Below are 26,013 nucleotides of genomic sequence, written 5' to 3'. Positions count from 1 at the left end.
ATGAGCGGCAGGGTGGGCGACCTGAGCCCGCGGCAGCGGGAGGCGCTGGCCCAGGTGGGCGCGGGCGGGGCGCGGCGGGGGCCCGGGAAGTTCGGGCGCAGCGGCCCCGAGCCCGCGGCGAGGCGCCTCATCCCGGCGGGCGGGCGGGCGGTCCTGGAGCTGGGCTTCCCGGGGGGGCAGCTGGGGAGGGCCCGGGACCCCCGGGACCCCCCGCCGGGGCGACCTTGGCGAGCGCGGGCCCCGCGTTCGCTCCGCGATGACTGGTCCAGCTGGGGGCGCCCAGAGCCCCCCGCCCGGCTCGCCGTCGGGGGCAGCTCCCCGGAGACCGGCGCCCCCGCCCTGCAGCCCAGACCCCCGCCCGGGCAGGGACCCGGCCGATGCTGTGCAGAAGGGAAGGGGGCGACCCCGGGCAGAGGGGGGACCGCCGGCCTGCTAGCCCCTCTCCTCCTTGCCCTTGGGAGAAGGCCGGCCTGGTCCTACCCACCCGGCCCTGGAGGCTGTGGCCCGGCAGGTTTTCATGGCTGGGGGGCAGATGTCCCACCGTGCACCAGCAGGAAGGCCCTGGCTCCGTGGAGGCTTTTCCCGGGCTGGGCCTCCCCGTCCCAGGAAGGCTTCAGCCTTTGCTGCTGAGCTGCCCGGAGGCCAGGCAGAGAGGGGATTAGGGCTGATTAAACTGGGGCGGGGGTTGGGGAGGGTCGCGGCAGGGGTGGCTGCATGCCCGCAGTCTGGATGCTTTGGGGATGGGATGGTCAGCCCCCCCCCCACGCTGACCCAGGCAAGGGGCAGAGGTGGCCAGTCCTCATCGGTCCACTCAGGGCTGTCCTGTAGGTCAGTAAGCAGGGAAGGGTGAGTGCGGGCCTAGGGCAGGAGGTTGGGGTACAGAGCGCTCACCCACAAGACAGCGGGAGATTCGCGGAAGGGCCGCCCCCTGGGGTCGGGGCCTTCCCTCTGTTTGGCCTCACTCACTTCTGTGGCTTCCACTGGAGCTCTCTCTTCCCTCCCGGAGCCGCCTCTGCCCTCTGCTGCTTTTGAAGTCCTCCAGCCCAGCCCAAATGCCTTTGTGAAGTCTTCTGGGTCTTCTGGGCCACCCCGGTCCCCGTGCCCACAGCGGCTCGGCTGGTGGAGCCGGCGGTGCTGAGCTAGGGGCTCAGGCAGTGTGCTAGGGGCTCAGGCCGGTGTGCTAGGGGCTCAGGCCGGCTCTGCTCCCCTAGCTGCTCCCTCGGGCGTGTGCGGGCCTCCTGAGAGTTGATTCCTTCTGTAAAATGGAGACAGTGAGACCTCCAGGGGGTAAGAGTGAGGAGTCCGCCAGAGACAGAGCAAAGATCAGCCCTGCCGCACAGCCCTGACCAGAACAAGAGCGGGACAGCACTCACCTGGGAGCGCGCCCATCTGCCGCGGGCCTCTGAGTAGAAGCGGGTAGAGAGGCTGGGTAGAGAAGCAGGTAGAGCTGACCGCCCCCTGCAGCTGACCTGCTTCCTGGCACCCTGCAAGACAGCCCCTCGTAGCCAGTGTGTGCCGCAGGGACCTGTGGGAGAGGGTCCAGCAAGCTGGGCGCGGTGGCGCACACCTGTGGTCCAGGCCTCCGAGGCCTTGGAAGTGTGAGACGGGAGGTTTGAAGCCAGCCTCAGCAATCCAGCCAGACCCTGTTTCACCATGACAAAATAATACAGGGCTGGGAGTGTAGCGCAGAGGTAGAATGTCCCTGGATTCAATCCCCAGTACCAAAAAAATAAAAATGTAAAATGTAAAAAATAAAGAGGGGTCGGCAAAGGCCTCGAGAGAGCGGCCAAGGCGGGACCCACTGCTCACTGGGCTGCTTTTTCTTGTAGTTTCGAGAGAATGTCCAGGACGTGCTGCCTGCGCTGCCGAATCCAGATGACTACTTTCTCCTGCGCTGGCTCAGAGGTGAGGGAAGAGGGCTGAGGGAGGCTGGCCGCGGTGCATTCTGGGTGGCAGAGGATGCCTCTCCAGAGACCCTGTTCCCGGCCATCTGAGGATCTGGGGGTGTTCAGCCCTTAGTCTGAAAAAGGTGCTTGGCGGGCGCCCAACCTCAGCCTCCTGTTGGGTAGATGACGACACAGAGGGCAGAGTGGCTGCTTCTGGTACAGGGTGGGCTGCAGGCTGCATGCCGACCGTTGGCCAGCACCCTCCCCACTCCATAGACCCCATCACAGCCACAGAGAAAGAGAAAGGCCCGGCCGCGTGGGAGGGGGCAGAGGCCAGGCTGGAACTGAGTCCCGGGAGAGGCTGCCCTCCGTGCCCAGGCCCGCACTCAGGCACCCCGATGGAGACAGGTGCGTGGGGCCCGGCCCAGCCGGGGCCACAAGACCCTTTAGACCCCTGCCAGGTTCCAGGGCCCTGAGTTCCAACCCCAGCTCTGCCCTGGCCTGGATGTGGCTTCTGGGCCAAGGTCACACTTCTTCCCTCGTCCCCTCCTCTGGGAGAACAGGCCAAGACAGAGTGCCCGGCCGGCTGCAAGATGCGACATGACAGCTTTGCGTGTGGTCTGACAGCTGCTGGCAGCCAGTGCACACCCGGCCCTTCCCTTCCCTCCTGTGCTCCCGTGACCCAGCCCTGAGCCGCCCTCCCTGGTCCTGCTGACACACTCCATTTTTTCCTGTATAGAAACCTTATTATCTTGCCGGGCGTGGTGGCGCACGCTTGTAATCCCCGCACTTGGGAGGTGGAGACAGGAGGATCGTGCAGGTTCGAAGCCAGCCGCGCTGGCTTAAGAGACCCTGTTTCCAAATAATAAAAAATATAAAATAGGTCTGGGAGTGTAGCCCAGAGGTAGAAGGGTTCCATCACCAACACCACCAAAAAGAAAAAACAAATTCCACGGAGTGAGAAGAGCTTAGGTTGTGATATAGAATGCTTAGGTTGTGATATAGAATCACGGCCCCAAATATTCAAGTACAAATCATGCCCCTACTTATGTGTGGGCACATATGCCTCACGTGCCCCAGAAGCCTTGGGACAGATGAGATGCACTTCCCTGTTCTTCTTCTTTTTGTGGTAGTGGGAATGGAACCCAGGGGCATTCTACCTCCCAGCCCTATTTTTTATTCCTGTTTTGAAACAGGGTCTCGCTAAGTTGCAGAAGACCTCACTAAGTAGCTGAGGCTGGCTGCGAACCGCGATCCTCCTGCCTCAGCCTCCCGTGGGGCCTCAGGTGCCACCGGAAGTGTCACTTGTCCCTCTCCCCGAGAAGCTGTGACTCTGTCCCCACGACACCCCTGACCCAGCCACAGCTCCCCAGAGCGGCGGGCGCCATGGGCGGCCTGGAGCCCAGGCTGCAGGGAAGGCTGGCCCAGCACCTGCTGAAGGCTGGGAGCTGGAGCAGGTGGGTGGGGAGAGCGAAGATGCTGGCCTTCTTAGGGGGCCAGCTGCAGAAGGATCAAGCCACGTGCAGGCTGCTCCCTCTAGGAAGAGGCCAGTGCGGCCTGCCAGCTGGTCTCCCAGACACCTAGCCCACCCCGGCTTCATAAGACCTGATAGTTCACCAGGTACCTGTCCGAGGCACCACCTCATAGCAGTATCAAAGAATGTGCTCATCCTCTTTGCCAAATGGGAAACTAGCTCAGAGAGGGGCGGGGACTTACCTGAAGACACACAGCCCATGCCAAGTGAATCAGGGTGGAAACCAAGCGCTGCTTCTCAAACAGGAAGCGGCTCGGCATTTCCCTGAGCCTGCGTCCTGGGCAGGAGCTCAGGCCTGGGCAGGCTCTGTGAGGAATTTCAATTAGGGTTTTTGTTGTCTTCTTTAAAAAAATCCTTTTCTCTTTCTCCCTTTGGATTCTAAAGGAGGCATGGCAATTTGAGCGCCAGCAGAATATCTTTTTCTCACCCTGGCGAGAGCTTGGGGTTCCGTTTCTGTTGGTCCTCAGCACTGAGAGCGGGCACACAAGTTCCCACTGCTGCCCTCTGGCTGGGGCTGAGGTCGGGGCGCACTTGTAATACCAGGATTTGGGAGGCTGAGACAGGAGGATGGTAGGTTCAAGGCCAGCCCCAGCAATTCAGTGAGACCGTCAGCAACTTAGCAAGACCCTGTTTCAGAATTTTTTTAAAAAAATTAAAGAGGGCTGGGGATGTAGCTCAGAGGTAGAATGGCCCTGTTCAATCATTAGTAGCAATAAATAAATAAATAAATAGGAGGTTCAGAGGGTAAGGTACACTGAGGGAGTGGGACTCGGAGAGGGAGGCTGAGCAGGTCCAGTGTACCCATTCCACAGGATCGTAGCGGGGTTGCGGTGGCGCACATCTGTAATCCCAGTACTTGGGAGGCTGAGACAAGAGAATCGCATGTTCAAGGACAATCTTGGCAAGGAGTGAGACTCTCTTTAAACGAGTGAAACCCTGTTTCAAAATAAAAATAAAATAGCCGGGCGTGGTGGCGCACGCTTGTATTCCCTGCACTTGGGAGGCTGAGACAGGAGGATCGCGCAGGTTCGAAGCCAGCCTCAGCAACTTAGTGAGACCCTGTTTCCAAATTTAAAAAAATAGGTCTGGGGGTATAGCCCAGAGGTAGAAAAGCCCCTGGGTTCCACCCCCAGTACCACCAAAAATATAAAATAGAGCTGGGGTGTTGCCCAGAGGTAGAATGCCCCTGGGTTCCATCCCCAGTGCCCCCCCCGCACATGCACACATCCACACATGCACATGCACACACACACGCACACGCACACATGCCCCAGAGTGGCTGCTCCTTGCTGGGTTCTCTCGCGGTGCCCAGGCCGGGCATCGAGCCCTCTCGGCGCCTGGCTCAGCAGGCGTGGCGAGGGACCAGGTGGGCGCTGCAGGAGCGGATGCTGAGCAAGGCCCTTGCGGAACAGACTGGATGTTGGACCCTGGTAGATAAGGGTTAGCTGGAGAGGTTCCCCCAGATCGGGGTTCAAAGTTTACCTCCGCCCTGCCCATACTCTCCAGGAGGACAAGGGCTCTCCTCTCCTCTCCCTAAACGATTCCATTTTCTTTCTTCTTCTTTTTTTTTTTTTTTAGAGTACTCGGGCTTGAACCCACGGGCATTCTACCTCTGAGCAACACCCCCCCCCCCAGCCCTTTTTTATTTTTATTTTGAGACAGGTTTTTGCAGAGTTACTGCACGCGGGCCTCGAACCTGCTCTCCTCCTGTCTCAGCCTCCCAAGTCCTGGGATCTTAGGCTGCGCCCCTTCTCTCAGCCAAGACTCCCATTTTCACGGCCACCTCCTCCATCATGAGAGGATACTGCCTGGCCTCTTATTGGTGTTCTGAGCTCATTAGGCAGTCAGGTCAGAGATGTGCGGTATCTTGTCCACGTCCAGCAGAGAAGGTGGATGAGCTGGTGTGATCCTTGACAGGCCGCCCCGGTGGCACCGGGTGGCTGGGGGCCGGGGGGACTTGCGCACACCGGTTCCCGAGTGTGGCTGCTGGGTTCCATCGGTGCATCTGGTACCTACGTTGCCGTGGCATCTGGCGAGCCCTGGGATGCAGCCCCTGGGCGCTGGAGACAGGCCTGGGTTTCAGTGTGCCCCGGGAGAGCGATGGCGGAGGGACCAGGCCGTCCAGGGGGCGGCCTTTCTGGCCCAGGCTCCCGGGCTATCAGCAGATCTAGAGGCCAAACAACCCACGGGGGACATGCAGTTCATAGGTCAGGTGGCCAGACCGCCACAGTCTGGACCTCAGCAACTCTTCAAAGGCCGGATCAAAGCTGGCTGCACCCAGATGGCGTGTTGCTTCTGGTGCTGGAGTTGAACCCCTTCTACCTCCGAGCCACCCCACAGCCCTATTTTGTTTCTTATTTGGAAATAGGGTCTCACTAAGTGGCTGAGGCCGGCCTTGCACCTGCGGTCCCATGGTCTCAGCCTCCCAAGTGCTGGGATGGGGGGCCTGTGCCTCCCCGCCCAGCTCCGAGATGAAATCTGATGCGGGTGAAGCCAAGGCCCCGCCTGCCCACCTAGAGGAGGGGGCCGAGCTGCACAGGTGCAGAGGATTTGGGGGTTTCAGTTGACTCCACCACATGAGCTGTTGAGAAGGGCTTTGTTGGGGAAGGCAGACAACACCTGGGCTGTGCTGGGCCCTGGCAGCTCGCTTGAGGAGGGACCTGGGAGGCTGGAAACGTCCAGAGGGAAGCTCTTGGAGAGTTTGGTAGATTGAACCCCACTAGTCGTGACTCCTCCCCATCAGAATCACACCTTGCCTGGAAATCTAATTTTTTTTGGACTGGGGATTGAACCCAGGGGTTCTACCTCCCAACGACACCCCAGCCCTTGGACGTTGCTATTTCGAAGCAGGGTTGCACTAGGTTGCTGAGAGTCGTGTTAAGTTGCCGAGGCCAGCCTTGAACCTGTGATCCTTCTGCCTCAGCCTCCCGAGTTCCGGGATCGCAGGCGTGCGTCACCGTGTCGGGCTTTGCCTGGGCATCTTGAAACCGATGGCAGAGTGGGCGAAGGCTGCCGGGCTGCCAGGGCAGATCCCGGGGAGGGCACAGAACCCGTCAGTGCTGGGAGGGCACGTCCTATGGCCGGGGAAGCAACGTGCTCCTGAGTGTCTGGAGCGGGTCTCGGCTCAGTCCGAGGAGCGTAGAGAGAGGCCCCAATGATCTGGGAACAGGCGGCTTGGGGGACACAGTGAGGTCTTTGTGTTCAAACCTGTTGGGCTTTGTGTGGAAAGTTTTGGCTCTGGTGAACTATGGCTGAGAAACGCGTCTGGAACCCTTTGTGTTCTCGGAACGTAGGGGCTTTCTACCTCCAAGCCACAAACCTAGCCTTATCTTTTAAACAGGGTGTTGCTAAGTTGCCGAGGGCCTTGCTAAATTGTTGAGGCTGGCCGCGAACCTGCTATCCTCCTGCCTCAGCCTCCCGAGTCCTGGGATGACAGGCGTGTGCCACCGCGCCTGGCTGCAGTGAGGCTGGCTGGAGGCTTATCAACTTCTCTGGCACAGCAGGATGTTCTGCCAGCTCCATCCCGCGTTACGGGCAAGTGTGCTCACCTTTGAGCTGCGGGTCAGTTCCTCGGGGCTGGATGTTCAACTGTGGAGGCGATAGCGTCTGTCCCCGCGGGGAAGGCCAGTGATAAGGGGTCCAGGGTTCACGGCCTGGGACAAGATGATTCTTCATCATCTGATTGCACCACTGGGCTCAGATTCTTTTTCTTTTTTTTTTTTTTTTTTGGTACTGGTGGTGGAACCCAGAGGCTTTCTACCTCCGGGCTACACTCCCAGACCTATTTTATACTTTATTTGGAAACAGGGTCTCACTAAGTTGCTGAGAGCCTCACTCAGTAGCTGTGGCTGGCTTCGAACCCATGCGATCCTCCTGTCTGAGCCTCCCAAGCGCAGGGATTACAAGCATGCGCCACCACACCCGGCTCTTTATTTTTTTTAATACTGGAGATGGAACCCAGGGGCATTCTACTTCTAAGCTACATCCCCGCCCCATATCATTCTTCTCTTTGAAACAGGGTCTTGCTAAGTTGCAGAGGACCTCACCAAGTTTCTGAGGTTAGCCTCAAACTTGCAATCCTCCTGTCTCAGCCTCCCAAGTACTGGGATTATAAGTGTGCACCACCAGCCTGGCGTGGTGGCGCACGCTTGTAATCCCTGCAGTTGGGAGGCGGAGACAGGAGGATCGCACAGGTTTGAAGCCAGCCGCACTGGCTTAAGAGACCCTGTTTCCAAATAAAATATAAAATAGGTCTGGGAGTGTAGCCCGGAGGTAGAAGGGCTTCCAGGAACCCCAGTAACACCAAAAAAAAAAAAAAAAAAAAAAGTGCACCACCATGCTCCGTTTGGAGTCAAAGTCTCTTGACCGCAAGGTTACAATGCTGCCCCCAGTTGCCCTGAACCTGGCCTGCACCCCCCACAAGCCCGGGAGGCTGTGGCGCTCCTGAGCCCCAGTAGGGGTCCTCCGATTAGCCTCCGCATGCATGCGGGGTGACCTGAGAGGCAGCTGAGAGACCCTTGCGGAGCAGTCCTGACACGGGAATGGCCTCCCATCCTTGGACCCGTCTGCTGGCCTAACCCGACCACGTTTTCCTGTTACAGCCAGAAGCTTCGACCTGCAGAAGTCAGAGACCATGCTGCGGAAGGTGAGCTCCAGGGGCTGCAGTTCCCAGGGTCGCTGGTCCCTCCCGACCACGGCTGCACCTCGCCTGGGCCCCATCACCGCCTTGGCTTGTGTGACGTCTCTGGGTCGTGGCCACGGTGGCCTTGGCCCTCGGGGACGAAGGGCGCTCCTTGCCCGGCTATGCAGTCTTCCTCGCTCTGGGCTGGCCAGGACCGATAAACGCTTCTGCTGAGACTGCGGGAGCCGGCAGGGCCCCGCCCGCTCCTGCCTGGTGCCTCCTGGGGTCCCCTCACACCGCGGGGTGTTACTAGGGACTCCCTCCGCCCCTCCACTCCCTTCACAAGTCTCTGATTGTATGTTCGCAGCACGTGGAGTTCCGAAAGCAGAAGGACATTGACAACATCATTACCTGGCAGCCTCCGGAGGTGAGACGGATGAGCTGGCCGCCCAGCCAGAGCGCGGGCCCCGCCGCGGCCCGGGCCGCTGCACTGCCACCCTCAGCTGGACAGGGCTGCCTGCCCAGAGTGGGGATCGTCATCGGCAGCCAGGGGAGGGAGCTGGAGGGAGAGAGCGAGGAACCACGGGAAGGAATGGGTGCCCGGGGCCTGCCCACCAGGTGCCTCCTCTTATTTATTTATTTATTTATTTATTTTTATTTATTTAATACAGGAGATTGACCCCAGGCAGGTTCTACCTCCAAGCTACATCCCAGCCCTTTTTAAAAATATTTCTTATGAGCTGGGCGTGGTGGCGCCCGCTTGTAATCCCAGTGCTTGGGAGGATGAGACAGGAGGATCACACAGGTTCAAAGCCAGCCTCAGCTACTTAGTGAGGCTCTCAGCAACTTAGTGAGACCCTGTTTCCAAATAAAGTGTAAAATAGGTCTGGGAGTGTAGCCTGGAGGTAGACAAGCCCCTGGGTTCCACCCTCAGTACCACAAAACAAAAACAAAAACAAAAACTTATGCTCTGAAACAGGGTCTCACTAAGTTGCTGAGGCTAGCCTCCAACCTATGATCCTCCTGCCTCCCTCCCAAATGCTGGGATTACGGACATGCGCCTCCCGCCTGCTCCGTCTTTGCCAGGTGATCCAGCAGTACCTGTCAGGGGGCATGTGTGGTTACGACCTGGAGGGCTGCCCCGTCTGGTACGACGTCATCGGGCCTCTGGATGCCAAGGGTCTGCTGCTGTCGGCCACCAAGCAGGACCTGCTCAGGACCAAGATGCGGGACTGCGAGCTGCTGCTGCAGGAGTGCGCCCGCCAGACGGCCAAGGTGGGCGCCGCAGCGGGGTGCGGAGCGTGGCGGGGCACTGGGGGCACTGGGGCAGAGGCAGGGCCGCGGGCGAGGCACAGCCCGGGCGAGGCCAGGCTTCCGAGTTCATAGCCAGCGAGATGGCGAAGGTTCAGGGATGGCACGGCGCCCCCATTTTCGTTATTGCTGTTCCTGGGGCTCAGATCCAGGGCCTCACAAGTGCTGAGTAAATGTCTTACCATTGAGCTGTGCCCCCGGCCTGGCAACATTTATTTTGCCAAGTAAGACTTAAAATGACCATTTCTTAGTGCCACGGTTAATATCCCAATTGTAGGATCAGCATACTTCCAGGATAAAAGGCAGTCCTTTACTTTTTTTCTTTTTTGGTGGTACTGGGGTTCCTGGAAGCCCTTCTACCTCCGGGCTACACTCCCAGACCTATTTTATACTTTTTACTTGGAAACAGGGTCTCTTAAGCCTGCACGGCTGGCTCCGAACCAGCGCGATCCTCCTGTCTCCACCTCCCAAGCCCGGGGATTACAAGCGTGCCCACCACGCCCGGCCAAGTCCTTTACTTTTATTTTCTGTTTCTCAGGAGAGGGAGAGGTGCTAGGGATACTCAACCCTGGGGTGCTCTACTACGGACCTGCAGCCCGGTCCTTGTAACTTTGAGGCGGGGTCTCACTAAGTTCCCAGCCTGGCCTGGAACTTGTGCTTCAGCCTCCTGAAGAGAACAGTTCTTTAAAATTGACAAATTGAACTTCACGTGAACCTCACTAAGGTATATAATCACAATGCACCCATAAGAGTATTAAAAAAAAAAAAACTCACTGCAAAGCCTGGCCGAGTAGTAAGTACATGCCTTTCATCCCAGCAACTTGGAAGGCTGAGGCAGGAGGATCTCAAGTTTAAGACCAGCCTGGGGAGTTTACAAGAGCCTGTTTTAAAATAAGAAATAAAGCCGGGCGTGGTGGCGCACGCTTGTAATGCCCGCGCTTGGGAGGCTGAGACGGGAGGATCGCGCAGGTTCGAAGCCAGCCGCGCTGGCTTAAGAGACCCTGTTTCTAAAAATAAAAATATAAAATAGGTCTGGGACTGTAGCCCGGAGGTAGAAGGCCCCTGGGTTCCATTCCCAGTACCACCAAAAAATAAAGTTCTCAGGACGGTTGATTCCCTAAGGAGCGGGGCCACCACCCTGCCCTCCCTCCACACAGTTAGTTATACAGACCCAGTGAGACCCTGTGATGGAGCCTGGGGACGCCTGAGCGCTGTCACCTGCAGCTGTTTGCAGAGGCCCGTTGGGTCGGAGGCGGGGTGCAGGAGGCCTTCGGTCTAGACGCCCCTTTCAGCTTAGGTCGGTCAGATCATCTGTGCCGGCGTGAGAACTGGCTGTGCAGGTGCCGCACGGGCCGTGTCACCTGGAGACTCAGAGAAGGGGGGGCTGCCGGGCGAACCCCGGGGACAGAGGGGACCTCGGGTGTAGTCCGGGCCCACTGGATGAGAACGTGGGACCCAGGCAGGAGGAGCGACCAGCTTAGGCCACTGCTCCAGCCTGGGGAGGCTGCAGCAGCGGGGAGCGCCCTGGCCCGGCCCTGACCAGAACCGGGTGCTCGTGGGAAGATGGAGCGATCTGCGATCTGCGCTTGCGCTCCACTGGGCTTCTGGGGCGGGGCGGCCTCCCGAGACCTTCTGCTGTGTGTTCCCTGCAGTTAGGGAAGAAAATAGAGACCATCACCATGATTTATGACTGTGAGGGACTGGGCCTCAAGCATCTCTGGAAACCTGCCGTGGAAGCTTACGGAGAGGTGAGGCCGCAGGGGCTGCCCGAGGGGCGCACGCTGTCCTCCGCCCCAGGCCCGAGCCTCGCTGGAAGCAGAATGATTTTTGTTTCTACAGTTTCTTGGAATGTTTGAGGAAAACTATCCCGAGACACTGAAGCGTCTGTTTGTTGTTAAAGGTGAGCTGGGGATTTCCTGTGATGAAGCCCGGGGGCACGGGCACGGGGCAAAAATATTACCTGGAAGTTGGGCGTGGTGGCAAAAGCTTATAAGTCAAATCAAGTACTAGTACTTGGGAGGCTGAGTCAGGAGGATGGCAGGTTCCCAGCCAGCCCCAGCAACTTAAGTGAGACTGTTTCAAGATAAAAAAGAAAAAGAAAAAGAAAAAAAAGAGCTGGGTGTGGTGGTACATGCCAGTACTTGGGAGGCTGAGACAGGAAGTTCATGGCAAGCCTCAGCAACTTAGGCCCTCCCAATTTAGTGAGACCTGTTTCAAAATAAAAGAATAAAATAGGGCTGGGGTATAGCTCAGAGGTAGAATGCCACTGGTTCAATGCATTAAAAAAAAATTACTTGGAGCCGGGCGTGGTGGCGCACGCTTGTAATCCCCGCGCTTGGGAGGCTGAGACCTGGAGGATCGCGGTTCGTGGACAGCCTCAGCTACTTAGTGAGGCCCTCTGCAACTCAGTGAGACCCTGTTTCAAAATAAAGAATAAAAAAATAGGGCAGGGGTGTAGCTTGGAGGTCAAATGCCCCTGGGTTTCATCCCCAGACCTGCAAAAAAAAAAAAAAAAATTACTTGGAGTCAGGTGTGGCGGTGCACACCTGTAATCCCAGTACTCGGGAGGCTGAACAGGAGGACCACAGGTTCTCAGACATCCTCAGCAACCTAGTGAGACCTTATTTCAAAATAAAAAAAATTAAATAGGGCTGGAGGTGTAGTTAAGAGGTAGAATGTGCCTGGGTTCTACCCTATTAGCACAACAAATAAATAAATACACTAATCCAGGGCTGGGGTTTTAGCTCAGAAGTAGGGTGCCTCTGGGCTCTATCCCTAGTATCAAAAAATAATTCCTAGGGGGCAGACTGGGTGAGTAGAGTGAGCCAGAAGAGGGGGCCGAGGTCACGCTCAGAGTGGCCGAGACAGACTGTAGGACACAGGGGACTTTGGGTGCTCAGTACTTGCCCGGGGCCGCCCAGCCCGACGAGCCAGGAGGAGACCCTGCAGGGGAAGCTGGGCCTGGAGCAGGTGCCAGGCTGAGCCCACAGCGGGCTGTCCAGCACTCTGCAGCCCAGGGACCTGTGGCTGGACAGGGGGCCGGGGGCACCGCAGACAGGCGGCTGAGGATGACAGGTAGGGACCGACAACACTGCCCTGCCCCTCCCTCCGTGCCTGGTCTCGTTCCAGCCCCCAAGCTGTTTCCTGTGGCCTATAACCTCATCAAGCCTTTCCTGAGCGAGGACACCCGCAAGAAGATAGTGGTCCTGGGAGGTGAGTGGCCAGACGCCGCTGGGTGGCCACAGCCACCGGGAGCGGGTGCGGGCTGGGCGAGGGGCAGGGCCGCGGCCTGCCTACCCGTTTTTGTAAGCACTGCCTTCCCCAGAGGCTCTAGAAGCAAGCACTAGGCCCGCGATTGCGGACGCCAGCGAGAACGGAGCTCGGGCCTGCTCCCGGGACCTTCGCAGTATCACGGGAGAAAGGCAGCCCGTGGGGAGAAAGCCAGGGTACACACTGAAAGCACGCTGAGGGGTGCCCCGGGGGCCACAGGCTGCTTTGGGTCAGGGCAGCTAGGGGCTTCACGTGACAAGCACCTTCTCCTCCTGTGCCAGGCTCCAAAGACGAGTACGATTGCTGAAGCCCCTAGAGAAAGCTCAGGAGCCAGGTGTGGCGCACACCTATAATCCCAGTACTTGGGAGGCTGAGACAGGAGGATTGCTGGTTCGAGACCAGCCTCAGCAACTCAGTGAGGTCCTCAGCAACTTAGCAAGACCTGTTTCAAAATAAAAAATAAAATAGCGCTGGAGTGTAGGTCAGAGATAGAATGCCTCTGGGCTCAATCCCCAGTACCACACAAAGATAAAAAATAAAAATAAAATTTTAAAAAAGGGCTGGAGGTATAGTTCCAAGGTAAAATGTCCCAGAGTACAATCCCTAGTACAAGGGGAAAAAAAAAGGGAGCCTGGTGTGGGGCACACACCTACACACCTACGATCCCAGTACTTGGGAGGCTGACAGGAGGATCAGAATTGCAGCCCCAGCAACCCAGTGAGATTCTCAGCTACCGACCTAGTGAGACCCTGTTTCAAAATTAAAAAATGACCAAGCCGGGTGTGGTATGCACGCTCGTCATCCCAGCATTCGGGAGGCTGAGACCGGAGGATCGTGGTTCACAGCCTCAGTTACTTAGTGAGGCCCTTCGTAACTCAGTGACACCCTGTTTCAAAATAAAGAATAAAAAATTGGACAGGGGGGGATAGCTCGGAGGTTGAATGCCCCTGGGTTCCATCCCCAGACCTGCAAAAATAAAATAAAATTAAATTAATCCATAAATAAAAAAGGTTGGGGATGTAGCTTGGAGGTAGACTGCTTCTGGGTCAGTGCTCAGAACCACACACAGTGGCGCTTCTCCGGCGTGTGCTGGTGAGTCCGGTGGCGTGGGCGGCGCCGTCAGGGAGCAAGTGAGGGTTTCTGGGTTCTGGTCCTCGCTGGGGAGCTTCTTGTGCCCTCGGCGATCCTCTCTGTAAGATGGGGAGACCGCTCCTGGCCTTATCCCAGATCTCCAGCTGAACTGGGGGCAGAAATGAAAAATGGAGCCAGAGGCTTTTGGTGATTTTTTTGGGCTTTTCGGCTGCTGCCACCCACCACGCGTATGAGACCGCTTGGTTTCCTGGCAGCTGAGCTACGTAGGAGGTTCAGTCTGTTCTCCTGCCCACACCTCAAACTCTTTGAACCGAGCCCACCTCGGGCTGGAAGGTACAGGCTCTTCAGCAGCGGAGTGCCGTCAGCATTCCGGCCTGGCCAGTGCAGGTGCATAGCCTCGGGACCACAGCAGACACCGTGTCCCAGGGCTGCACGGCTGGGTCCCCTAATCTGAGGGTGCTGGACCCTGGGCAGTCTCTGCAGGCTTGCAGCTGGCACCACCCAGAGGACGCTGGGCAGCGCAGCCCTATGGCTGCTGCCCATAGACAGTCTAATGGCGTGGCAAGGTCTCCAGGCGCCACACATTGTGCCTGGCTGCTATTCTTTACACATTTGGATTGGTAGAGAAACTGACCCCCGTGCTGCGTGAGCTAGAATCAGACACTTGTAGTCAGGAGAGGGCTTGGTTATGGAGAGCAACCCAACGGCCCCAGACGCTAGGAGCCGGGGTGCACCTGGGGCTGCGGTCAGTCCAAAGGAAGCCATGTAAGGAGTCCCAGCAGTGAGGTCACAGTCTGTCCAGGACGGTACAGGGCTTCCTGGCTGCCGCACGCATGTGCTGTTCCCTGGGCGAGGAACGCCCTTCCCTGCTTTGCCCCCCTCACCTTCCTGGGGCGAGAGCGTGCTCTAGCGGCGGCGGGGCTCTCTCCGCCGCCCTCTCACGTGTCCTTGGCTCGTCGAGCTCCTGCGCTAGGGCAGGAAGAGCGAGCTCAGAGTGAGGCCATGTCTTAGTGGCTGGGCTGGCGGGAGGGCGACACCCGGCCAGGCCTCTTGCTTTCCGGCCCCGCTCTGGGTGATGGCCCTTCCTGACCCCTGGGCTCTGTGCACAGATCATATGCTCCTAGGGCCCCAGTTTTTGTTTTGGTATTGGGGACTGACCCCAGAGGCCTTCTACCTCTGAGCTACACCCTCAACTCTTATTTTATTTTGAAACAGGGTCTCACACTAAATTGTTAAGTTGCTGAGACTGGTCTTGAACTTGTGAGCCTCCAGTGTCAGCCTCCAAAGTACAGGCTCTACAGGCATACGCCACTGCGCCTGCCCCCCTCCCTTTTTTTTTTGTAGGGGAGGGGACAAAGACAGGTTTCCCTGCCCGTCTTTAGTGTAGACCAGGGCTGCGGTGAAATCTTGTCTGGTGACCCCTCTGTGGTTGCCTCTCCTGCCAGCAAACTGGAAGGAGGTTTTACTGAAACATATCAGCCCCGACCAGCTGCCCGTGGAGTACGGCGGTGCCATGGCCGACGCAGACGGCAACCCCAAGTGCAAATCCAAGGTGAGCACGGCGGCGGCGGTGGGCGGGCGGGCCTGGCTCCAGTGCACTCCAGCTCACCCTGCGCTCTGCCCCAGATCAACTACGGGGGTGACATCCCCAAGAGGTATTACGTGCGGGACCAGCTAAAGCAGCAGTACGAGAAGAGCGTGCACATCTCCCGTGGCTCCTCCCACCAAGTGGAGTACGAGATCCTCTTGCCGGGCTGTGTGCTCAGGTGGGTGGTCCTCCAGAGACCCCGGCCTTTCACCCTGAGGTGCCCGGAGGGCTGGGGTGGACGCAGTGGCGTGGCTGGGATGGCGTCTAATGAGCGGATGCCCCTGCAGGTGGCAGTTCATGTCGGAGGGGGCTGACGTTGGTTTTGGGATCTTCCTGAAGACCAAGATGGGCGAGCGGCAGCGGGCGGGAGAGATGACAGAGGTGCTGGCCAGCCAGAGGTACAACTCCCACCTGGTCCCTGAGGACGGGACGCTGACCTGCAGCGAGCCTGGCATCTGTGAGTATGTCTGTCTTGACCGTGCCCCGGCGTCCCCGTCCGGCTCCGTGCCCCTCTTAGTCTGTGGATCTGGGCTTTGTTAGAATGGGGAGAATTCCGCCGGGCGTGGTGGCGCACGCTTGCCATCCCAGTACTTGGGGAGCTGAGACAGGAGGATCACAGGTTCGTGGCCAGCCTCAGCAGTTGCTGAGAGCCCCTGTTACAAAATAAAAAATAGGTCTGAGCAGTAGCTTGGAGGTAGAATGCCCCTGGGTTCCATCCCTAGTACCACCACCAAGGGAAAGAAATGGGGAGAACTCTTTCAGTTCCCCCTCTCCTGGCATCAGAGAGAATGCAAGGCTTGGGGGCCAGCAGCTTGCTCAAGGTGGTCCAGGTCAGGTCACCAGGACTGTCTGTCTGCGGCCAGGCCTCTCTTGGGGTGCTCCTGTCCCGTGGGCCAGTGGGCAGGACTGGCTGGCTGGCTGTGGGGTCACGGGTGAGCCGTGCTGAAACGCCCAGCCTTGACCCCTTCGAGCGCCACTCATGTCCAGGGACAAAGAACAGGCACAGGATGTGAGCGGGCGGTTTACACATGAAGAAAAGAGAGTGGCAAACAGACATTTGAAAAGGCCTTTAATCTCACTGGACTTTGCAATATCGATGAGCAGAGTCGATACCTGGCTCAGCATCTCTGCTTCTGAAAACATGCCCTGCAGAAGTATTTACATTAACACACAGGAGGGACGAGGATGTTCCTGCAGCCTACACAACTGGAAATAGGCCAGATGGCCTAAGAAGGGCTCAGGAAATACAGTGCCAAGCGTGGGGGTGCGCGCCTGTAATCCCAGGACTTGGGAGGCTGAGACAGGAGAATTGCAGCTTCGAGGCCAGCCTCAGCAACTTAGCAAGATTCTGTTTCAAGATAAAAATAAAAAGGGCTGGGGGTGTAGCCCAGAGGTAGAATACCCCTGGGTTCAATCCCCAGGACTCACCCCAGGTTATATTCCATCTAAATGATGGAATATCGTATAGTAACTTCAAATAATATGTTGAACCAGGCACAATGGCACACGCCTCTAATCCCAGTTCTTGGGAGGCTAAGACAAGAGGATCACGGGTCCGAGACCAGCCTCAGCAACTTAACAAGACCCTGTTTCAAAGTAAATAATACAGGGCTGAGGGTGTAGCTTGGAAGTAGAATGCCCCTGGGTTCAATTCTCGGTACTAAAAAAAAAAAAAAAAAAAAAAAAAGGCATCTGATACATTATACATATACATATATATGTGTATATATATTTTGGGGGGGAGTCTGGGGATGGAACCCAGGAGCATTTGACCTCTGAGCTACAACCCCTGCCATAATTTTTTATTCTTTACTTTGAAGCAGGGTCTCACTGAGTTGCGGAGGGCCTCACTGAGTAGCTGAGGCTGGCCGCGAACTGCGATCCTCTGGTCTCAGCCTCCCGAATGCTGGGATGACAAGCGTGCCCACCAGCCCGGCTTTATACATATTAAATAGGCATTAAACACAGCATGTAGGTTACACTCACTTGGGTTAAAATGACAAAAGTGTATACACAGGAACGAATTCTGGAGAGCCCCCGCTGGCGCTAACATGGCTCTCTGTGAGTGGTGGGGTGCTAATAGAAGGCTTTCCGTTTTTCCTATTTCTGCCTAGTTTACAATGATAATTACATTTATACGCAGAAAAGGTGTGTATGTGCACACCTCCCCCAGTCGACTCCTCAGTTTCCTTTCGCAGAGACAAAGGACTGGGACAGAAAACCCATGGGCGAGGACTTAGGACGGCACCGAGCTGGACTCGGCCGCTGACTCCACCCTCGAGTTCAGTGTCCTGATGGCCACGGCGGGCTCGCTCAGGGATCCTGGGTAGCCGCCTGTGGTCAGGCCTGGGAGCCGCAGGCGCTCTGGCCGCCCTCGTTATTGCTGGGGTAGAGGGGAGCGGCGCCGTGGACACTGACTGCTGCGAGGCCCCAGGGCAGCAGCGTCTGACGCGCCCGTGCGGCCACCATCGCGGCTGAGATTCTGCCTCCTCCTCACAGCCCGGGAGACGAGCTCCGTTAGTGAGCAGCCGGGTCCAGGGGGCCGGGGGCTTCAGCACCAACAGGCTCAGCCGGCCGGCCGTGGCGCCGACACCTGGCATCCCAGTGCTTGGGAGGACAGGACTCAGCTACTTAGTGAGGTCCTCCGCTAATGAGTGAGACCCTGTTTTCAAAATAAAAAGTAGGGCTGCGGGGAGAGCTTGGAGGTAGAATGCCCCAGGTTTAATTCCCCATACCACAAAACAAAACAAAACAAACAAACAAACAAACAAAACCCCAAAAAACCAGGCTCAGCACTAGCCAGTCACAGGGGATAAAGCACTTCGTACATACAAATTTCAGTTTCTTTTTCTTGGTGCTGGGGATAGAACCAAGGTCATTCTACCTCTAAATTACATTTCCAGCCCTTTATTTTTTATTTTGAAACAGGGTCTTGCTAAGTTGCTGAGGCTGGCCTTGAACCTGTGATCCTCCTGTCTCAGCCTCCCAAGTACTGGGATTGCAGGTGTATACAACCATACCATTTTAATTGTTGTTTTTTTTTTTTTATGTGTGTGTGGTACTGGGGATTGAGGACAGGGGCACTCTACCTCCAAGCTACACGCCCAGCCCTATTTTATTTTTGAAACAGGATTGCTGGGCTGATAAGATTCTCATTACTTGCTGAGGCTATCCTCAAACCTGTGATCCTCCTGTCTCAGCCTCCCAACTACTGGGGTTACAGGCATGAGCCACCACACCTAGCAGAAGCTGAGGTATAGAGAAGGGATTCCTCTCTTCCACAAAGTACCTTACACAGACACTAAAAGACAGAGGACACCAGAGACGTTCAGGACATCTGCCTTTGATGCGGCAGAGGACAGCGGAGTCCCAGACCTGGCAAGTAGTTTCCCGAAGGTCCTGGAGCCAGGAGAGCGGGGAGCCCCGGCCTGTGTCAGTGTCGCCCACCATCCCTGTGTGTCCTCAGCGCGGAGGGGCAACACAGCCTGAGAAGGACCGCGGACCTTTTAACATAATCAGGCTTAGGTTTGCAAGTCCCAAGTCTATGACGGTGCCTCTTGGACACATTCCTGGCAGGAACCTTTCCCTGCCCGCCACCCGTTCCCAGGAAGAGCAGAGTCCGCCGTAGAAGTCAAGGGGTCGGAGGATCGGCTGTTGTCTGGGGCTGAGCCCAGAGAAGCCAGTGTTGGGTACAAGCTCACCCGTGGCAGGGACGCACCCTGGGAGAACCAGGAGCTCCCTACGAGGTGAGACGCAATCTCCCCGTGGTGCTCCGGCCTCCAGCGGCAGGGGCTTGTTAACCTGCGGGCCTCGCCGGCCTCTGGCCAGGCTGCCGACTGACTGCGGACAGGACCAAAGGTGGATCGACTTCACCTTTTTTCTCACCAATTTCCTGAGGGTCTACTGAGTGCGGAGCACTCGGCAAGGAGTGGAAAAATTCAGAGAAAAAATGCAGACTTTGTGCAGCAGGAGGGCCCAGGGCCCTCCAGACCCGGGGCCCTCGCAGCGGGGCCTGGCGGGGCCTTTCTGGGAGGTCCAGCTCTGCCACAACTCTCCTGTGTTTTGAGCAAGTGTCTATAAAGAGTTAGATTTGGAGCCAGGCACAGTAGTTCACGCCTGCAACCCCAGTACTTGGAGGCTGAGACAGGAGGACCACAGGTTTGAGGCCAGCTGCAGCAACCTGGCGACATGTCAACAACTTAGAGACCCTGTTTCAAAAAAAATAAAAATAAAAATAAAAAGGGCTAGGGGTATAGCTTGGAGGGGGTATAGCTTGAACACAGAATGCCCTTGAGTTCAATCCTCGGTATAAAAAAAATTAGATTTGGGCCGCGCATGGTGGTGCACACCTATCATCCCAGCTACTTGGGAGGCTGAGGCAGGAGGATTGCAAATTTGAGGCCAGTCTGGGCAACTTAGCAAGAGCCTGTCTCAAAATAGAAAAATTAAAAGGGCTGGGGGGTGTAGCTCAATGGTAGAATGCCCCTGGTTCAACTCCCAGTACCACAAAACAAAAACAAGCAGAAAAAAATTAAATTTGGCACTCCTTCTCGTTAAAGGAGAGTGGCCCAGAACAGATTTTGTCTGGGGCCCCATGGATTCCCAAGGAGTTGTTCTAAATCCTAAAGACCAAACAAACAGCATTGAACATTCCTTTAGTATTCTGAAATAGAAGTCATAAATAATATAACCCATATTCTACACACGACTTAAAATTAATACAATCTCCTATCAGTAATATTTTACGTGTGTGTGTGTGTGTGTGCGCGTGCGTGCGTGCGTGCGTGCGCGCGTGCCCGGTGCTGGAGGTGGGGTTAACCAGGGCTTTCCGCACGCCAGGCAAGTGCTCTGCGCTGAGCTGTACACCCCAGCTCTGGGCTATGGGTTTTCTCATTACATAATTGACAGCACAAAATGACACCTCTTGTCTTCAGCAGTCTCTTTCCCTTTGAGGATTCCTGCCCTCGGCTCCCGGGATCGGAACCTGTGTGCCTCTGGCAGGTCCTCTGGGGATCATTACCCTCGCAAGTTGGGGGCCCGGCCTGGCTCCAGGCTGCGCAGACTCCCCTCCCTCCTGTCCGCGGGCAGATTATCTGCTGGGAAGAGTCATCTCAGTCTTGGTACCTGGTCTAAGGAGATCAAAGGACCCCTTTTCTAGCAGAATAGACCATGGTCACAGGGCAGGGAGGAAATGTCACTCTTTACAGGAGGATTATTGGTTCTGTAAGACCTCTGGTCCAGAGAGAAAATATTTGACTGATACATCATGCCAGGAAAGAGAGGGCGGTGTGCCTCCCATGCATTTTAACCAGGGTCAAGAAAGGGGGAGATTCAGTACACAGATAAAGAGCTGGGGACGTGGCTTCCTCACAGAATGCTTCTGGGTTCGATTCCCAGCACCACAAACAGAAAAATTAGATTCGGCTTTCCTTCTCTTTAAAATAAGGAGGGTGACATCCAGGTGTGGTGGCGCACACTTGTAATCCCAGCAACTGGGAGGCTGAGTCAGAAGGATCGCTGTTTGCAGACAGCCTCGGGTACTTAGTGAGGCCCTTTGCAACTCAGACCCAGTTTCAAAAATAAAGAATAAAAGCCGGGCGTGGTGGGCACGCTTGTAAACCCCATGCTTGGGAGGCGGAGACAGGAGGATTGCACAGGTTTGAAGCCAGCCGTGCTGGCTTAAGAGATCCTGTTTCCAAATAAAAATATAAAAACAGGTATGGGAGTGTAGCCCAGAGGTAGAAAGGCTTCCAGGAACCCAGGACCACCAAAAAAAAAAAAAAGGGGGGGGGCTGGGCATGTAGTTTGGGGGTAGAATGTCCCTGGGTTCCATCCCTAGAACCATAAATAAATAAATAAATAAATAAATAAATAAATAAATAATAAGGGTGGACTAGAGCAGATCTCATCTGGGGCCAAAGATAAATACATAGGTATGTGTGTGTGTGTGTGTGTGTTACTGGGGGTTGAATCTAGGGGCATGCCTTCTATTTATTTTTGTGTGTGTGGTACTGGAGATTGAACCCAGGGGCATTCTGCTCCCTGCTACACTCTAGTCCTATTTTTTATTCTTCATTTTGAAACAGGGTCTAAGTTACGGAGGCCTCATTAAGAAGCTGAGGCTGGCCGCATGGGCCATTCTCCGCTCAGCCTCCCAAGTACTGGGATTACAAGTGTGCACCACCACACCCGGCTCCTTCTACCTTCTGGAGGTACACCTCCAGCCCTAAATTATTTTGAAGCAGGGTCTCATTAAGGTGCAGAAGCTAGCCTCGAACCTGTGATCCTCCAGCCTCAGCCTCCCAAGTACTGGGATTATAGGCATGTGTCACCGCACCTGGCTGGATTTTCTTTTCTTCCTGCTGGGAGGAGGGAGAGACCAGCACAGGGAAGAGGGGCAGTAGTGTTTTGTTTTCACGCTCAGTTCTCTTGAAGGGGGCGGTTGACTGAAGTGGAACAACTTTTCAAAGAAACAGGGTTAGATTAAAAGCACGTCTGTTCTCTTGCCAAGGGTTGGGGCTTCTTTGCCAACTGCACGCCCATTTTCTTTTCTCAGAGGAAAATGCTGCGAACAGGCCTTGTCAATTGCCCTATCAAGTAGTTTCCATCCCTCTGCAGAATAATTAAGGACCATCCATACACCAACACACTCCCAGGCACTGGATGTGTGTCACTGGGAGTGTGTTTAAAGGGTGTGTGAAACTCTGAAACTTATCACAGTAGTTGAGCAGAACTTTCTCCTAGGTCACTGTTGTACCTGAGTGGTGCCATGAAAGAGAACTTAAGTGTAGACAAGTAACAACACCAAACAGGAGAGAGAGAGAGAGAGAGAGAGAGAGAGAGAGAGAGAGAGAGAGTGTGTGTGTGTGTGTGTGTGTGTGTGTGTGTGTGTTATTGGAGACTGAACCCAGATGCATTCTATCTCTAAACTAAACTACACCTCCAGCCCTATTTTTTTTTTTTTTTTTTTTGCGGGTCTGGGGATGGAACCCAGGGTCATTCGACCTCCGAGCTACACCCCCTGCTCTATTTTTTATTCTTCATTTTGAAACAGGGTCTCACTGAGTTGCGGACGGCCTAAGTAGCTGTGGCTGTCCATGAACTGCGAACCTCCTGTCACAGCCTCCGGAATGCTGGGATTACAAGCGTGCGCCACCACGCCCGGCTTTTATTTCTATTTTGAAACAGGGTCTCACTAGGTCGATGAGTCTCTTTACCTGTTTGAGGTTGTCCTCGAACCTGCGACCCTCCCATCTCAACCTCCCAAGTACCAGAATTATAAGCATGCACCCCCAAACCCATCTAAAATTTTACAAACTATTTATAAACTGTTCTGCAACTTGCTCTTTTGGGGTTGGGGATGTATCGTGGATATGTCCCGAGTCATTTTATGGAGCTAAGCCCTTTTATCAGAGTACTATTCCGTTCTATGGATTACAACAGAAATTGTTTAAGTGATTTTCCTTTGATGAATACTTGCGTTTTCTCAATCTTTCCTTATTGCAAGCAGATATACGATGAGCACCCTTGTCCATTTACCTTTCTGCTGGATAAATTCCTGGTTCACAAAGTTGGCACAGTTTACCTTTCGTCAGAAACTGAACAGGGCTGGGCTTCCCCGGGCCCGAGCCAGGCAGAAGGAAGGCAGGGGTGAGGATCCGAGGGAGATTCTAGCTCCATCATCTGCTCACTGTGTGACAGAAGACACTTCCATTTGTATTGTTGTGTGTGTGTGTGGGGGGGGGGGACTGAACCCAGGGAAGTCTACTTCTGAGTCCCACCCCAGCCCCTTTTACTTTTTGTTTTAAAACAAGGTCTCTCTAGCCGGGCGTGGTGGCGCACGCTTGTAATCCCCGCACTTGGGAGGCAGAGACAGGAGGATCGCACAGGTTCGAAGCCAGCTGCGCACGCTAGCTTAGGAGACCCTGTTTCCAAATAAAAAATGTAAAAATAGGTCTGGGAGTGTAGCCCGGAGGTAGAAGGGCTTCCAGGAACCCCAGTATTACACACACACACACACACACACACACACACACACACAAAGAATAAAAAAACTGGGCATGGCAGTACATGCTTGTAATCTCAGTACTTGGGAGGCTGAGACAGGAGGATCACACAGGTTCGAAGCCAGCCTCAGCTACTTAGTGAGGCTCTCAGCAACTTAGTGAGACCCTGTTTCCAAATAAAGTATAAAATAGGTCTGGAAATATAGCCCGGAGGTAGAAAGCCTCTGGGTTCCACCCCCAGTGCCACCAAAAAAAATTAATAAAATAAAACAAGGTCTTGGGCCGGGCGTGGTGGCGCACGCTTGTAATCCCTGTGCTTGGGAGGCAGAGACAGGAGGATCGCGCAGATTCGAAGCCAGCTGCGCTGCCTTAGGAGACCCTGTTTCCAAATAAAAATGTAAAAATAGGTCTGGGAGTGTAGCCCAGAGGTAGAAGGGCTTCCAGGAACCCCAGTACCACCAAAAACAAAAACAAAAACAACAAAAAAAACCAAGGTCTTGATAAGTTGCTGAGGATTCTTCTAAGTAGCTGAGTTGGCTTTGAATCTGTGATTCTCCTGTCTCAGCCTCCCAAGTACTGGCATCCCAGGCATGCACCAGAGTGCCCGGCTCCAGACTTTTTTTGTGTGTGTGTGGTATCAGGAATGGAACCCAAAGACATTCCATCTCTGAGCTACACCCCCAGCCCTATTTTTTATTCTTTATTTTGAAACAGGGTCTCACTGAGTTGCAGAGGGCCTAAGTAGCTGAGGCTGTCTGCGAACCGCGATCCTCCGGTCTCAACCTCCCAAGTGCTGGGATTACAAGCGTGCGCCACCACGCCCGGCTCTAGACTTTCTTTTTATCAGGTGTAAAACAGGATTAATGCTGAACTCAGAGCTGTTGTAAGGACAAGAGAGAGCACAAATTCAAGAGTTATCAACCCAAATACATGAGTAGCCATCCCTGTTGTTACTATTATTACTACACCTACTACAGTTTCTTTTTTGTGTGTGTGTGTGGTACTGGGGGCGGAACCCAGAGGCTTTCTACCTCTGGGCTACACTCCCAGACCTATTTTATACTTTATTTGGAAACAGGGTCTCACTAAGTTGCTGAGAGCCTCACTAAGTAGCTGAGGCTGGCTTCGAACCCGTACGATCCTCCTGTCTCAGCCTCCCAAGCGCGGGGATGACAAGCGTGTGCCGCGCCCGGCTCACCTACTACAATTTCAACTCCCCTCTTCAAAGCCCAGTTCAAGCTGCTTGTCTAGGAAGCCATGGTTGAGCCAGGCGCGGTGGCGCACGCACGCTAGTAATCAGTACTTGGGAGGCCACGGGGCTCTCTCCTTCCAAGCTGTCACTCACCCATCTGGCACTTAGCATTTTCTGTCTTATGCTTTCCACTCCACAAACATCTTGTCAACCAGCTAGACTAAGTTTAAAAACGTCAAGCCGTAATCCCAGTACTTGGGAAGCTGAGACAGGAGGACTGCAGGTTCGAGGACGGCCTTAGCAATTTAGCAAGACCCTGTTTCAAAAACAACTAAAAAGACTAAGAGTGCAGCTCAGTGGTTTAGTCCCTAGTGCCACCCCCCCCCCCCAAAAAAAAAGGTCAAGTATCATTCATTTCCTCCAACCTACCACGCTGCCTTGCTCAGTCAATAAAAAGGCCAGGAAAAGTCGCTACCCCTGAGCCCTCAGCTAGAACCACCTGAATGTCCGGTTCTCTGCCTCCCCTTCAGATGTGCTGCGCTTTGACAACACCTACAGCTTCATCCATGCCAAGAAGGTCAGTTTCACTGTGGAGGTCCTGCTTCCAGACAAAGCCTCAGAAGACAAGATGAATCAGCTGGGGGCAGTCACCCCAGAATAACGCCTCCTCCTTCAGCAGGCCTGGCCTCCCCAGCGTCGCCCTGTCCTTTCCCGTGAGCAGTCATTTCCCCACAAAGCTCTGCAGCCCAAAGAAATGGGGCAGGAGGGAGGACTTCAGGCTGGATGTGGGAGCTTTTATTTCAGAATCAGGAAGAGGGTGAGGAGCTGAAGTGGGTTTCCTTGCCTCTCAAATTACTAAGGAGTCTCCAGGGGCTGGTCATCATGACAGGATCTGTCCTGTAAGCCCCCCCAACGCCACCTGTCCAGCGACAGCTAAGACAGGAGTTCCCATGGGAGTGGCAGCAGGGAAGAAATCAGAAAGAAGGGGGAGAAATGGGGACCTGACACCGCAGGGGACCACCTGCAGAGGAGGAGCTTGTTCTTAAGTGGACGCGGGCAGTTAGGTCACAGCGAGGAATGGCCAGGTGGCTGGCTGCTAGTTAAGTGTGGGGTCCAGGCTTTCCCAAGCTTTTATCACGGCGGCTGGGGATCTCGTGGCTCTCCCCAGGCCTTCGAGCTGGCCCGAGTCGGCTTGGATCTTCCCACTGGACGGCGGCCAGGCCTTTCTCTCCGACCTCAACTCCTGGGCCGCTGGCTGCCTCCTTAATTCCCAATGATTGCCAGTGGCCGAGCTTCCTGGGACCTAGCCGCTGTCCTCCCCTGCAGACAAGCACAAGAGCAGCTGCCTCTGGGGGCCACGGGCTGGGGTGGGAGTGAGTCCCAAAGGGGGCTCCGGTCCCCTTTTCAGTCCAACCAGCCTCTCTCCAAGCCCCCCATTTGAGCACCCCAGACAAAGCGACGAGCGGACGGACAGCAGCACCGAGCGCCTCCGCACTGACCTGCCCCGGGAGGC

The 26,013-nt window shown here is 55.5% G+C and overlaps 1 protein-coding gene across 1 annotated transcript; it reads left to right on the top strand.

The window, feature by feature from the left end:
- Window positions 1–25,161, top strand: SEC14L2 (SEC14 like lipid binding 2; the record flags this gene model as incomplete). The annotated part of the gene is made up of 12 exons (XM_080717784.1): window positions 1–54; window positions 1,830–1,905; window positions 8,022–8,065; window positions 8,409–8,468; window positions 9,128–9,316; window positions 11,005–11,100; window positions 11,192–11,252; window positions 12,482–12,565; window positions 15,160–15,266; window positions 15,341–15,480; window positions 15,590–15,759; window positions 25,031–25,161. The coding sequence occupies 12 exons, from the start codon at window positions 1–3 to the stop codon at window positions 25,159–25,161; spliced, it is 1,212 nt and encodes a 403-aa protein (XP_080573910.1).
- Window positions 25,162–26,013: the final 852 nt, after the last annotated feature.

This window comes from Muscardinus avellanarius (genome assembly GCF_963383645.1).
Source record: "Muscardinus avellanarius genome assembly, chromosome: 21".
In the NCBI taxonomy this organism is placed as follows: domain Eukaryota; kingdom Metazoa; phylum Chordata; class Mammalia; order Rodentia; family Gliridae; genus Muscardinus; species Muscardinus avellanarius.
The sequence above is the reverse complement of the archived record's forward strand: the minus strand, read 5'-3'. Positions and strand labels throughout refer to the sequence as shown.